The 13513-nt window shown below is 41.7% G+C and overlaps 1 protein-coding gene across 1 annotated transcript in view; it reads left to right on the forward strand.

The window, feature by feature from the left end:
• Nucleotides 1-13513, forward strand: part of LOC138605376 (receptor-type tyrosine-protein phosphatase gamma-like) — a 444649-nt gene that overhangs the window by 79906 nt on the left and 351230 nt on the right. Inside the window, exon 2 of the mRNA XM_069677579.1 lies at nucleotides 7640-7756. Coding sequence (XP_069533680.1) covers nucleotides 7640-7756 — 117 coding nt within the window. The remainder of the gene's footprint in view (nucleotides 1-7639; nucleotides 7757-13513) is intronic.

Raw genomic sequence — 13513 nt, forward strand, 5'->3', positions numbered from 1 at the left:
ACAGGGGACTTGTAGTCGCAGCAATAACTCCACATCCTGGGCCCAGCACCGGGATCCTGCACAGGTCTACGAGCCTCTGTGGTAGAGTTAGAGGAAGAGCATTTTAATATGTCTGATGAAGGAAAATAAAACATGGGCGCTGTGTGTGAGTGTCGGGATGCTAAGCTTGGGAATATATTTTTACTATGTTCACAACAGTGTGCATTAAAAGTGTCAGGTACTGAAAGATGGCACTGGAAGCTTGTTGTTACAAATCTTGCTCACCTGTTCTTTATCAGAGACTTTCTCTGAATTCAATCTGAAATTTTGCTCATTTTATTCTTGGATTATTTGGATATTGGAATCTAAAGTTGTAAATTGCATTGGCTGTGATCTTAAAAAAATCAAAGAGTTCGACATGTACACGAGTGTGCACACAAAGTGCTGCAGACTTCAGCCCTTCTCTGTGTGGAATTTTAGCTTTAGGATGGGACAGTAGTTACATGGTTCGTATCTTCCTCTCTCTGTGCTGGATCTGGATGGAGATGAGTTTTGACGGAGACAGGGGATCATTCTGAGAGGGTAAAGGGGCAAAGGCAGCAGGGAGAAGGGAACGATGATTGAAAGAAAAAGGAATGTTCACCTTTACTTTACAACTTTATATAAAATCTCATGTAGTTATTGCTATTTAATTTAACTTAATTTAAATTCAATGGCTCTATTGGTAGGAATGAAACATAGAAATGATTTGATCAAAATAAGATTTAAAAAAGAAAAAAAACACAATATTAAAGTAACAATTGTTCAGACACTATTTTATGCAAATTGTAACATTGTACAAAGAGCGAAAAAGGGCAGTGCTGAAGTAGATTGATCTAACACAGGACTTGCATACTCATTGAAGCCCAAAGCATGATCTTTCTAAACCTCACCAAACTGTGACTGTTTACAATGTTCACCCCATGTTTGTTGTTGTTTCCATTATAACACAGATAACCTAACTATTAAGGCCTGTGTCCACTAATGGCGTTTTTTGCGCTGACAGCGCCTACGACCTCAATTTCAGAGCACTTCTCACCGGCACTTACGGTTGCTAGGTTACGAAAGTTGTATCGCAGCACTTCCACTTCCCTCTTTAGTGTTCAGACTGTTTTAAATTGCTCTGTATGAGCAATTAATATTTGCGTTTATTCAAGAAAACAGCTCTACACCTGGAAATTGTACCATCAAAAAACAAAAGGATTAACTCTTCTCCACCATTGTTGTTGTTAAAGTTAATATCTGAAGTCCCGCCCCTTCTTGATTTTGATTGGTCAGTGAGGGAGAAGTGACATTGATGGGTGCGGTGGTGTTCCAAAAGTTTCAACTAAAAGTTCTGTGAGCGGAGTGACAAAGAACAGCTGATGCAGTGGGTGTTTTAGCGCTGAGGACACTGAACTGCATTGGTTTTGTGAAATAGAAAACAGGCGCTGACAGCTGAAAAAGCGCGACAAGGGTCACCTGACTCCGTCCTTTTCTGCAAGTCCAAATCTCATAAAAAGGAAAAGTTTTCTCAGCAAGCTTTATTTTGAAAGTCTAAACAGATATTGCATATTTAATTAACTGGGCCAGTTTTTGTGTTGTTGAGGCATTTTAGTAAACAACCAAGAAGGCTGCCACTGGTAGGGAATGCTCTGAATCTGCCATCAGTTTAGTAATAAACTGACTACGTACAGATGCTCAGAGCTGGCCACTAAATCACGTCATGCCGAACATCTTCGTGTTAGGTTCAACACCTCGCACAGTAGTCCACCACTTTGTTACACAAATTTTTGTTGCGCCAAGAAGCATTTTGGTTTTGCGCCCATTAATGATACCAATTGGAAACCAATGAGGAGTTTCCTGGCTGACATTGAAGTGCACCTTTTTCAGGAACGTAAAGGTATTGAAAGGTGGGTGATCAGTATTGTACTCCCGAAATAATAATCTTTACACTGACCATGTTCATCATTTTTTATACATTTTTAATTAAGTGCTTCAAAGCAGCATTACTGCTGGATTGCAGAAATGGATGGGTCTTGTTTCCTTATGAACCTAAAAATGTTTGGACATTCAAAGTGACATTCAGGATACGTCATTGTGCCTTCAGCTTGTCTTTTTCTACATAGTCTTTCTTGATTCATCTCTCGTCTTAGGGACAACTTTCCTTGGCATAATGGAGGGACCTTGTCCTTATCAGGCTTTCTTCATTTGACATCATAGACCTTGCAGGTATAACAAGTCAGTGAGACTGGTACAGCAAGGTTAGAAAACATCCAAGACTCTCCTCAGTGCTTTATCTTTTTCTTTTACCAGAGTATATTATGTTGTTGTGAGAAAGAACAGCAGCTATAATGTTAGTATCTATACATACATACTGTAGAGTACAGAACACTGTATTGTTCTGTGGTGAAAACATCCTTTTGACACCATCACAGCTTCCCTCCCTCTCTTCCTCTTCCTATTGTCCTATTCTTCCCCTCAGCCCAACAGTAGGCCTCTGTTCATCTCTCCTCCTCTCATCCTCTTCTGCTGACTGGTTGCCATGCAGCCGGCTGTCCATCAGTGACCCTGTAACTGTTGCTAGGAGAGGAGTGTAATTTCATCGTTGGCGCTTAATTCCTCTCCAATTTATGCACTCCTCACTCCATATTCCTCCTCTTCGGGCTTCTCCTTCACCCCTCTCTAGCTCACTTTAAGCTCGTCTCTGGGCTTTTATCCCCATCTTATCCTCCTCCTCCTGCCATTCTCATCTGTCATTCCTCTCCTTCCTCATCTCCTCCAATGTCCTTCACCTCTGTTTTCAATCCGCCCGCCGTCTCCTTTCGCTGTCACTGATTTAAACATTGTTATTCTCTGGGTAGAGGCCCGTAGTAGAGCCCCCCCCGTCTCCCTGTAACACATTCAGTACTGGTCCGTCCGCTCACCTTAATGGGGCATCAGCTCTGGATAAATAAAGCCTGTTAAATGGCCGGACACGTCTGAGCAGCCACGACCAAGATGTGATAGGGGGGTTAGAGATGGGGGTGGGGGTTCCCTGGGGTTAAGGGCAGAATAAAAACAGAGGAGAAAGATGTGGGGATGGACAGACAAAAGCAATACACTGAAATAAATATAGTAATAAGTCAACTAGTTAAAAAAAAAAAAGAAGTGTCCTTAGAATTAGTTTTTATTTGTTATTTCATGAGAAATCCTTCTCTACCGAGGAGTTTACCTTCTATGATATCCTATAAAGTTTGTGTGATTATAATTTTGTAATAAGTTGAATCTAGTCAGAAGGCAAAGGGATTACCTCCTACCTCATTGAAGTTGGCGAATAGTAGAGTCGCCCCCTAAAGTGGAGTTATCAGTCGAGAAAACCACGGGTCGACTCACATTCATCAGCGGAAAAAACGACACTATTTCTTAGCTGCATCATTGCACTGAGAATAATTCAGGAGCCACAGCACGGCAGGCTGTAAACTCTAAAAACCAGGTCTTTTAAAATGACTTGAACCACAAAACTAGGAGCGGTGGAAGCAGAGGAGGGTGATGCAAACTGAGGGTTAGAGCTGGAGTAGTGGGATACCGGGAGCTTTACTGTGAGGACCGGTTTAGAGAGCTGCCTGCAGTAACCAGGGCCAAGCTGTTAAGCTAAAATAAACACCTTCAAATTATAAGCTGACCTTTAGTTACACTACTGTTTCATATTGTCTATTTATAGATGTGTTGGTTCGTGACTGTTACACACAAAGGTACTTCCGAAGCCTCATTGGAGCTGGTGATTTTGTTGTTAATTGTTCCTATAACATTGAGTTTCTCACTTTTACTAGATAAGTTAATTTAGGTACAGCTGGTGCATTTATATATGCAACTCAAGAAACAAAATAATAAATGACCAAGCAGCGTGGGACTGTACATGCAGATCTTTAACGCTGCTCACTAGTCGTCTTTTTTACCCATTTTTAGTCCAATTGTTCTGAAAACATCAAACACAACCCAAATTACTGACCAAAATCAGGATAGAAACAAATCAGTGTTGACCAACTGGCTGTACAGTTTTAGATTAACACTGTATTCTACCTTGTATACGTACAATGCTTACTTTTTAATAGTTAGGAACAAAGTTTGGCAATTTGGAGTTGCAGGAAATCAGATTATTAGTCTAATTTTTTGGGTTATGTGTAAAGAGGCAGACATCAATTTTTAAAAATATCATATAAGATAAAAATGAATTTTTGAGGACTTTATAATGGACCAAACTGCTGATGCTACTGCAAAGAAAGCTGTGGATGTCAGGATAAGATTGAAGGACAATGCACTGAGGGGGTTTGGAGAGGTCAGGTGATGTCAGAAGGGGGGAGCGGGGGGGAGAGGGAGTGCAGTTTACTGAAGGAAGCAATGAAAGACAAATTGATAAAAGCAAAAGCCACTGAGTAAAAGACAAGATAAAGAAAGAGGGAGGGAGAAGAGAAGATGTGCTTGGTGAGGATGAAGAGGGTTAGGGTGGGGTTCGTGCATAATTACATTTTTGTTCTGAGCAGTATTGGAAATCAATAATGTAATTCATAGAAAAGCCATAGAGCTGCCTCCCATTGGCATTCACAGACATGAGTCACGCTTACATCCCAAAGAATTAAACAAGAAGAGGGGGAGAGAGAGGGGGAGGAGAGATAGTGGGGGGGCCGTAGTGTCTGTCATTGGGACAAAGAATCACCCTCTGTTCATCCCCAGCCTTTAAATCTCCTCAACAATGCCTTGTTAAAAGCTGGAGAGTTTTACCTTCCATCAGAGCAACCACGATGTCTTCAGGTTTGCCCGGCGTGGTCGGTCACTGCTCTGATATCACACACACAGATTCTCTTCTAAGTGCGTTAGGGTGGGATTCACCCCTGAAACCCAACAACACATATCCTACCAAATATGAGACAATCGCAAACGTAGAACCCACCATGCCGTCAGTGGTTCCCATGAGTCTGACCTTTGACATTTACGCTGGTGGTGTGGAGTCATGGCCTTACACTGTTGCTGATATTTTTCCAATTTCAGGATATGAATTTTTGCTTGAATGCCAACAAAATCCAACAATACTTCGTTGTTACTCTGGTAAACTGATGAAAGTAGCAGTGAAGGAGGAAGAGCCTGCCTAGCAACCTGCTGGCTCGTAATGCCTGCCCAGCTATTGTCGTCAGAATCTTAATCGTAGTTGATCTTAATCCTAATTGACCATTATGGTTTACGGTATACATACCCCAACCTTGTGTTGCAGAATATACCCCTGTGACACAACCCAACAGCAGATCTGTTAATGGTTAATGGCTCTCCTGGCAGCTGCCCACTTTGATGGAAGGAAGTGTTAGTCTGTGAATGTCCTTAACATTCAAACGGGTGGTAGACAAACCTTTAGCTTACTGTAGATTATTTGGAAGAGAAAATAAAGATGAGGCATTTAGTTACGACCCAAAGATTCATCACAGTTCACTGATGGGATACTCACTACAGTTGTATGCAGTGGTAAAGGTTTGGATTGTTTACTAGCTAGTTTTCTAATCCATTGGGGCTCCTTGTCAACTAGAAGATTATCTGGTTGGGTCAAGACCGAACTTGTTATAAGAGTTTTCCTGTAAAACATCTAACTGAGTGCACTTACTCTACTTAATCTCAATGATATACTTGATTTAATATACTAGAGGTACGTCCCTTAATTGTGTCACTTCTCCTCCCCACATTTTGGAGGCAAATGTTATACTTTGATTCCCAGGCTCCACCCTAAAAGAACTCCCCAAATCTTCTGTGAATGTTAAAAGACATGAAAGTCAAAGGTGGCCTTCACCAGGACTAGAAGAAACTTCAGTCATTTCCTTTTAGTCTGATTTTTTTGTCCTGTAAAAAAAATCTTTAAAGGCCAAATCGCACTGCAGAGGGGAGCCATTAGGCGAGGAGCTGTCAGAAATCCTGTCCTCCACTTTAAAGAAGCGAAGCGTTCCATCTCTGCCTTTTCGTTACTGGGGATCAAGAAGGTCTCTCTGCCCAAGAGGAGGCGATTTTCAGTTTCACACATGAATCCGGCAGAGGGATTCTTGAATTTTTCTATTTGAACATTCGACTCCCAAATGAAATGCATGAGAAATTGTATTCTAAGAAATGCTGCTTTCCTGTAAAACGTCCGACTGTGGGAAGAGACTTAATGTTTGAACCCTGGGACATTTACTAGTGTCAGACTGGAATGCACCAGCTTGGATTACTGTGTTTGATGCACATGAAAATAGTTTATCATTTTGTTGCGAGCCTCTTAAACTGGCTAATGATCAGTTGGCTAAAACTGGCTAAAATGATTTGAAAAAATCTATACTTTTACATACAAGCTGGATCAAGAGGTCACAATGCACAGTGAAGCTCACAATAGTAAAACCACAGCATTATGTCACTGTTTGGGTTGTGAAATTCAAACAAAAACATGACAAGATTAACCTGTCATGGCCCAGTGGCACACGCTTTCTGTTGGACTTCTGACAGATGACACCTGAGGCGGAAAGTTACAAAGTGGCCCCAGCTTTTCTGATGATTCAGAACCAAAGATAGCTAAAATACCGGACCTGCTGTGATGGTGATATGTAACTTGCAGAACCCCTTTAAATGTGTTTTAAACATTACATGCAGTGAAGCTGGGGCATTTGGGGCGTTTAGGGGAATTTGGGGGATGAAATAAATATAAATATTAGAAAATAAATAATTACATAAAACATATACAGGTTGGATAAATACCTGCATAGTTTAATTTCGTAACTGTTAACATACCTCATTTGCCTCAGTACCGCAGTCCTGTCAGAGAGTTTCAGTTTTGAAAATTCAGATGAGGAGTTACTGTAAAGTGAAGCAGGAAAGCTCTTCTAAACGACTCAACCTCTGTACCTAATTGAAAACTGGCCAAGGCCAGTTCTGTAGAGCTGACTTTATGAGACGATCAAGAGCCCTCAAACCTCAGGTCTGGATCTCAGCACGGTTCTTTAGTGCAAAGGGCCTCAGGCCATGAGAAAAGCTCATTCAATCATCACAATTGCTGAGCGAAGGCTCACATTATAACATAATGTGTAGACGTTATGAAACCCCCCATATGTATCGTCTTTTAACTGCAGAGGATGGGACTAAATTTAGCTACTTTCGGAGCTGTCTAAATCAGACACCGTGCTTGGATTATTTTATTAATATTGCACAATGCATCAAAACACTTTGAGCCTGTTCTTAAGACTCACACTAATATTCAGAACATTATATATGAAAATCCATCCAAAGCTGACACTTCTGTTTATTTCCCTCCGATGTTTTTTGTCAGTCATCTCTTTTTTTTGTAAGTATTTTCCTGATGCAGCTAAATCCTTTTGGTCTCACTTTTGGATGAACTGGTGCTGAGAACTGAGCTTGTCCTTAAATGCATATGAGGTTTTCCTAGACAGTTGAGTTCCACTGCGTAGTTATTCTTTGTTGTTGACCTTTGTTCCCCAATGTGACTGTTTTTATGAGGCAGCTTGCGTGGTAAGGCAGCTAAGGACACAGTAGGCTGTCATCCTGCCCAGCAGGTACCCAGGCGGGGCGGCAGAGTGCTGCTGAAGCTCTGCTGCTGTTTATTCTAACCCGTCTGTCCCTGTGTTCTCCTCCCCTGCAGCGCTGACAGGAAGCCAAGCAGAGTCCCAAGCCCCTATCCAAGGCCTTCGCAGTGCCACGACGGGCGAGACAAGACACCGGAGAGCCGCCACAGAGGAGAACTACTGGGCCTACTCAGGTGTGTGTCTGTGTTTGTGAGAACCTGTTTGAGTCTTCCCTGTGTGGACGCTGCAGTTAGCCTTCAAGACTTTCACATGTCATGGAATATTCGGAAAGTTTTCAGCACTAGAATAAAAGCTGGAAAATGCCAAGAAAAGTTACATATCTGGAGAGATCACTCCTCCATTTTTGTATTTTCTTTTGCCAGCAACACTGTGAGGAATACTTCAACAGCTAGCAGGAGCAGCAAGGGATGTGTTCAGGATCAGATGTGATCGTTTATGGGTCAAGTGTTTTAAATCGGAAGCTTTTGGGAAGCTCTGAACTCTCAGGATGCCTCGAGCTATTGAGTCACACACACATCGGGATAGGTAGCTGGTACAGGCAGCAGAGCAACAGCGATCTGAGAAATGTCCTGAGGATAGTTAGGAGGTAGTTGAGGATTTCTGGGCCAGTCCTTTCATATCCAAGAACTAAAGGAGCGAAGAAACCCATGTAACAAAGATGGACTCCAAAAGAGTTTATTGACATGTCGAAAGAGGAACCGAATATATTTTTGTCAAGAGATGGTCATCGGTTCTGTTAACACAAAAGCAATGTGAGTAGGTGTATGCATATAACCCATGATATGCAAAGAATTTAGTGGAGAGAAAATGTGGAGTGTATTTTAAAAAGGGCTATTTTATGCAAACTCAACACTTTCCCCATGTCTACCTTTTGTCGTGATAAATTCAGCATTTTGTACAACAGAAAAGACGTAATTAGAGGAAACTTGCGGGTACATTATGCCGGCTATTATTAAACACTCGAGCATGATTAAATACCAGCTTTTATTTTGGAACATACATGTTCAAAGGCGCCTGGTTTTGGTTTCGGCTTAGATGTCAGAGATTTCAGTGAGTGGAAGGCTTTATGAGTAAGACAAAGCTGTGTGTGGGTGTGTGTCTTTGAGAGTGAAAGCATTTATGTGCCGCTGTCAATGCAATATGTTTGCCTTCCTCTTTCTCTCTCTGTGTCTCGTTTTCTTCCTCTCTTAAGCTGCTCTCCTCCTCATCTCTCCTCTGTGCTCCTCTGGCCTGGAGGCGTCTTCGGGCCCTTTTTTTATTTTACCAGTGCTTCAGAAGAGAAAAAAGCCACTTCCGCTGTCCCTTTGGAGGCTTTAGTTTTTCAGAGGGGCACCATTAATCTTTCACCATGCGAGCGACGCGAGCCCCGGGCCACAAATGATCTTTTAGTTTATTTATTTCAATATTTCCGCTGGCTCGTCTTACCCTAATTGGTCGCCCGTCGAGCCTGTGAGAGTGCAGGAGCTTGTGGGTAAAAACAGAGCCGGTGACAGTTTCACTTAGTGTTGCTGCTGCTGATGCTAAGATCTACCGATGCTCTCCTGCCATCCTCCCGCACATGTTTGATCGCAGCTCTTACATAAGATGCTGATGTAATGGTGGGTAGGATACAGGCAAGAGTGGAAAACAATGGAGAGACGGCAGGCTGACAAACTGGTGGATGTTTTATTTTTATGTCATTGCACGAGCCACGGGGAGAAGAGAAATGTCGGTCCTTCTTCCAACATGAAACGAAAGCAACCAACATTTTTGGCAAGTACAGAGGTTACCGTCAGACTGTGCTCATCACTGTCATTGTGGAGACAAAATCATTTATCACACATGCAGAAGCCTCAGTTCAAGCAACAGGTTCTTACTCCCAGCTCCCGAGATACAGCAGCTTTGTCAGTGGAACAACACTTTGAAATATGAAGCCCTAGCGTCCATATGCAAAGTTAACTCAAATAAATAAGACAGCTTCCTGGAAAAAAGGCAGGTTTATTTGTGTTATGTTTAGGCACCAAACAGACTCGTAGGCAAAAAAACTATCTGAAAAAAGATCATGTTTTTGGTTTAAATAAGTTCCAAGACACATGAAAACTACTTGTAACAAGCTTGCAGATGTTATTTAACTTACAAAAACTGACATCATTTACTATTGGTGTCACACAGGGGACACAGGAAAACCCGCTAACATGCAGCTTTTTTGCTTAATGGTAAAGGTTATAATCGGCACTCAGACCCGGGTCAAATGGCTGCAGTAGAACCGGGTAATTATCGCCTCAGGCACACAAAACCTGTGTCGACACGCTAACCCCTCTTTCCGGAGCGATACTATGCTCTGTCGGTAACGTCAGACGGTGATGGAGCAGAAAAGAGACAGACAGGAGTATACTTCACTGGCAATGGGAAAAGAGACAATTGGCTTTCTTAGGGTCTGAAAAACCCACGTCAACATGCTAATTTTGGTCGAAAAGGGGCATTGGATTAAAATTCCGGGCGCCGGTTTGGCTTAGCAGTTAAATCGGTGACCATATACAGAGGCTACAGTCCTCAATGCAGCAGCCCGGGTTCAACTCCCCTCGGCCCTGTGCCGCGTGTCATCCCCACTCTCTCTTCCCCTGTTTCCCGGCTTTATCCACTGTCCTCTCCTCAAATAAAGGTATAAAAAGCCAAAGACATGATCTTAAAAAAAAAAGAAAATCCCAGTTTCCTTGAGGCATCCATCGCTCCTGACCACTACCAAGAATGTCTATTGATTTCAACAGCACATCAAAAACATTAGCAATTAACATTAAATGGACCTCCTTTTCTCCTAAAGTGCACCGCAGTGATGCATTTAATGTTAAATCCATGCCCCTGAAACCGAAGAGTGTTTGGAATGCTTCCACCACATTTTGCCAAATGATTGCTTTGGGCCCTCAAAAAGCCAACAATGGCGCTGATTGTTACAATCCTTTACATTGCCGCACGCTCTTCCTTTCTCTCCCCTCTGATGACTTCTCCAAAGTTTCCTAAACTTCTCTCTGTTCTAATTAGCTCGTTCTAATCGTGTCCTCCAGAGGTCTGACAAACTCCAATCAGGACCTCAGCGGGGCCACGGCTGTTCTGCCCTCTGCCTGATCAGAATGGCAGATTAAAAGCAGGCACAATGCTGTCAAGAGTTATCTGGGGACGGCCCTATACCTCCAGAATGAGAGACGGAGACAAAGAGACAGAAAAAGGCAACAATTCAAACATTGGCCTCCTGTGTCTGTGCTCGTACTATCACTGCAGTCCACAATTAATCTGTGAAGCAGTGTGCCTCGTATACCAAGAGGCAGCCTCTGACATTTCCACTTCAGAGGATGTTAATGCATGACAATTAGAGACTATAACTTATATTTCAAAGTATACTGCTTTCATTTTATTGTTTGACCAATACAAAAAATAATGAACTATATAGGATGATCAAAATCAGTGACTTCACCATGAGGTTAAGCTAATGTATACAGATGTGAAATGTCTCCCATGGAGCATTTCAAGGTGAAACATCCAATCAGCAGATTTTTGTTTCAGCTGTTTAAAAGCCTACATTTCGACGCTGTCGGGTGGAAACCTCATATCTCTAGATAGTCAGTTACCTGTATGTGTCATTACAGACGTAAAGGGTTATTGGCAGACGTAAATAGCATGATTTATGAAAAGAAACAAAAAGTAATTTCTGCCCTACAGCAACGATTTGTATTCAGGGTCCATGTAGGATAAATATATCAAATACGGCATACAGGGGAATCAGGTAAATGCTAAATGGACTGTACTTATAGAGCGCTTTTCTAGTCTGTGCGACCACTCACTCCATTCACACGCTGATGGCAGCAGCGCTCGAACGTACCACAGTAGCATCTTCACTGTTTACTAACCCTGCTTCCAGCGTGTTTGTGACGTCACACGTCGACGCAGCAGAAAAGAGACCGAAAGCAGTATCGGCTTCTATACGCAGGTCTTCCCCTGTCTGAAAAACCCACAACAATGCGCTAATTTCGGTGGGAAAAGGGCATTAGAGACAGACAACCTTTCACACTCACATCCACACATTGGCAATTTAGAGTCACCAAAGAACCTGATGAGCCCAGAGAGAACCCTAGCATGCACACTCCAAAAATATATAAGTAAAGATTGATCTTCCACAGATCATTGTGACCATAAAATGAGAGAAACTGTAGGCCTGGCCTTTCGATCTGGACACTCAGTATCTAAAGTCATTTATACAACTTGCCAATTTATATCCGAGCACATCATTTTTTCTCACACAGAAATGTAGCACTAACGGAGATTTGTTGTTGCACCATCTCAGTTTGATGTGACGTTATGGTGCAATTAAGCGACATTGTAATCAGATGAATCAAAATAATTTTAAGTGATTATAACTTTAATTATATTAACTGGAAGTCATTATGAGGCTGAGTCTCAAAGTTTAACTGCTCACATTAACCTCATTCAAGCTCCACTGGCCGAGCCTTTTTTTTCTTAAGATATGCACTATAACCCATAATATACTACACAGCCCTTACCATGATATATGTATCCCATTCCACATAATTACAAGTGCTTTGCCGTATAGTTTTAAGAGGCCGACTTTTGCAATGGGCTGACTGTGAGGCTCTGAGGTCAGATTGATTGGCTTTTCATCCCTTGCTGCTGGACAATTGAAATACCGGAGTGCCTGTTTTGAAAGACTTTTCATTTTTCCATTCACGATACGACCCACATGTTGGTTTTAACAATCCCCTGTCCCCCATTTTACACTATTGATACACACGAACACACACACACTTGACTCGAAATTAATTTTCAGACCTGCACAATGTCAAGACTTGCTATCGACGGGAGAGGCGAACCTAATTTGCGTGCTCCTCGTTGAGCTGTTTTACCATTCAACACCAGCCGCCATCTCACAGCTCGCAGGCCTTTGTGCTGCAGCCTTGAAGTGGGTAAATGAAGATGGGAATTGATGATATGTTGTACAGTCATTTTACTCGCGAGGGGAAGCAATTTTATTAGCCCGACAGTAAGTGGTGTTGTCTTTCCTTTTTTCACATCAGAAAATTGAATTGCCTACTTCAGACAGCTTCAGTTCTCAAACTGGAAGAGAAACCTCAAAGTAGAGTTTGGTCAATTCTAACATGGCTTGAAGCATATTTCTATACCTCAAATAATGCTCGTACTCGAAACTGTATTTTTTTAGATTGAATATGTATTGAAATAGATATAAAAATACAGTATTTAAATACAATTTAAAAAAGAGCTCTGCATTTTTCTTAAGTAATAATCGTTTCAATTATGCATTTTAATATATTCAGTTTACACATATTTGATCAAAGTCTGTTATGTCTTTATCCTCTCTATCATAGAGCTCCATCATTGTCCAATGATTACTACAACTTTCCCACAGTGAGCCACATTGTTGCACCTGTGACATGGCATGTTCCTTTACATATGGAAACATATAGCACGCTTGTTTTGAATAAATCCTGCATACACTGTCCTGCTGCACAAAATACTCACTAGAAATATAAAATGTATGACATTTATTATGTATTAATTTATTAAATATTAAATTAATTGCTGAAAAACTGTAGATTGCAGGCGCCGGTTTAGCTCAGCGGTTAAATTGCTGACCATATACAGAGGTCTATAGTCCTCGATGCGGCCGCCCTGGGTTCAAGTCCCGCCCTCGGCCCTTTGACGCGTGTCATCCCCACTCTCTCTTCCCCATTTCTGCCACTATCCACTGTCCTCTCTCTTACATAAAGGCATAAAAAGCAAAAAAAACCCCACAAAACTGTTGATTGATACACAATAAACGAATAACTGAGCTCTGGTAAAAGTAAAAATAGTAATAATAATATTTGTGAGCCAGAAAAACACATTAAAACTCTGGGATTATTCTGTCTGTATCACATTAGTAA

Source organism: Semicossyphus pulcher, unplaced genomic scaffold, assembly GCF_022749685.1.
Source record: "Semicossyphus pulcher isolate SPU_LCO1_2020_fin unplaced genomic scaffold, fSemPul1.0.p SCAF_3, whole genome shotgun sequence".
Lineage (NCBI taxonomy): Eukaryota > Metazoa > Chordata > Actinopteri > Labriformes > Labridae > Semicossyphus > Semicossyphus pulcher.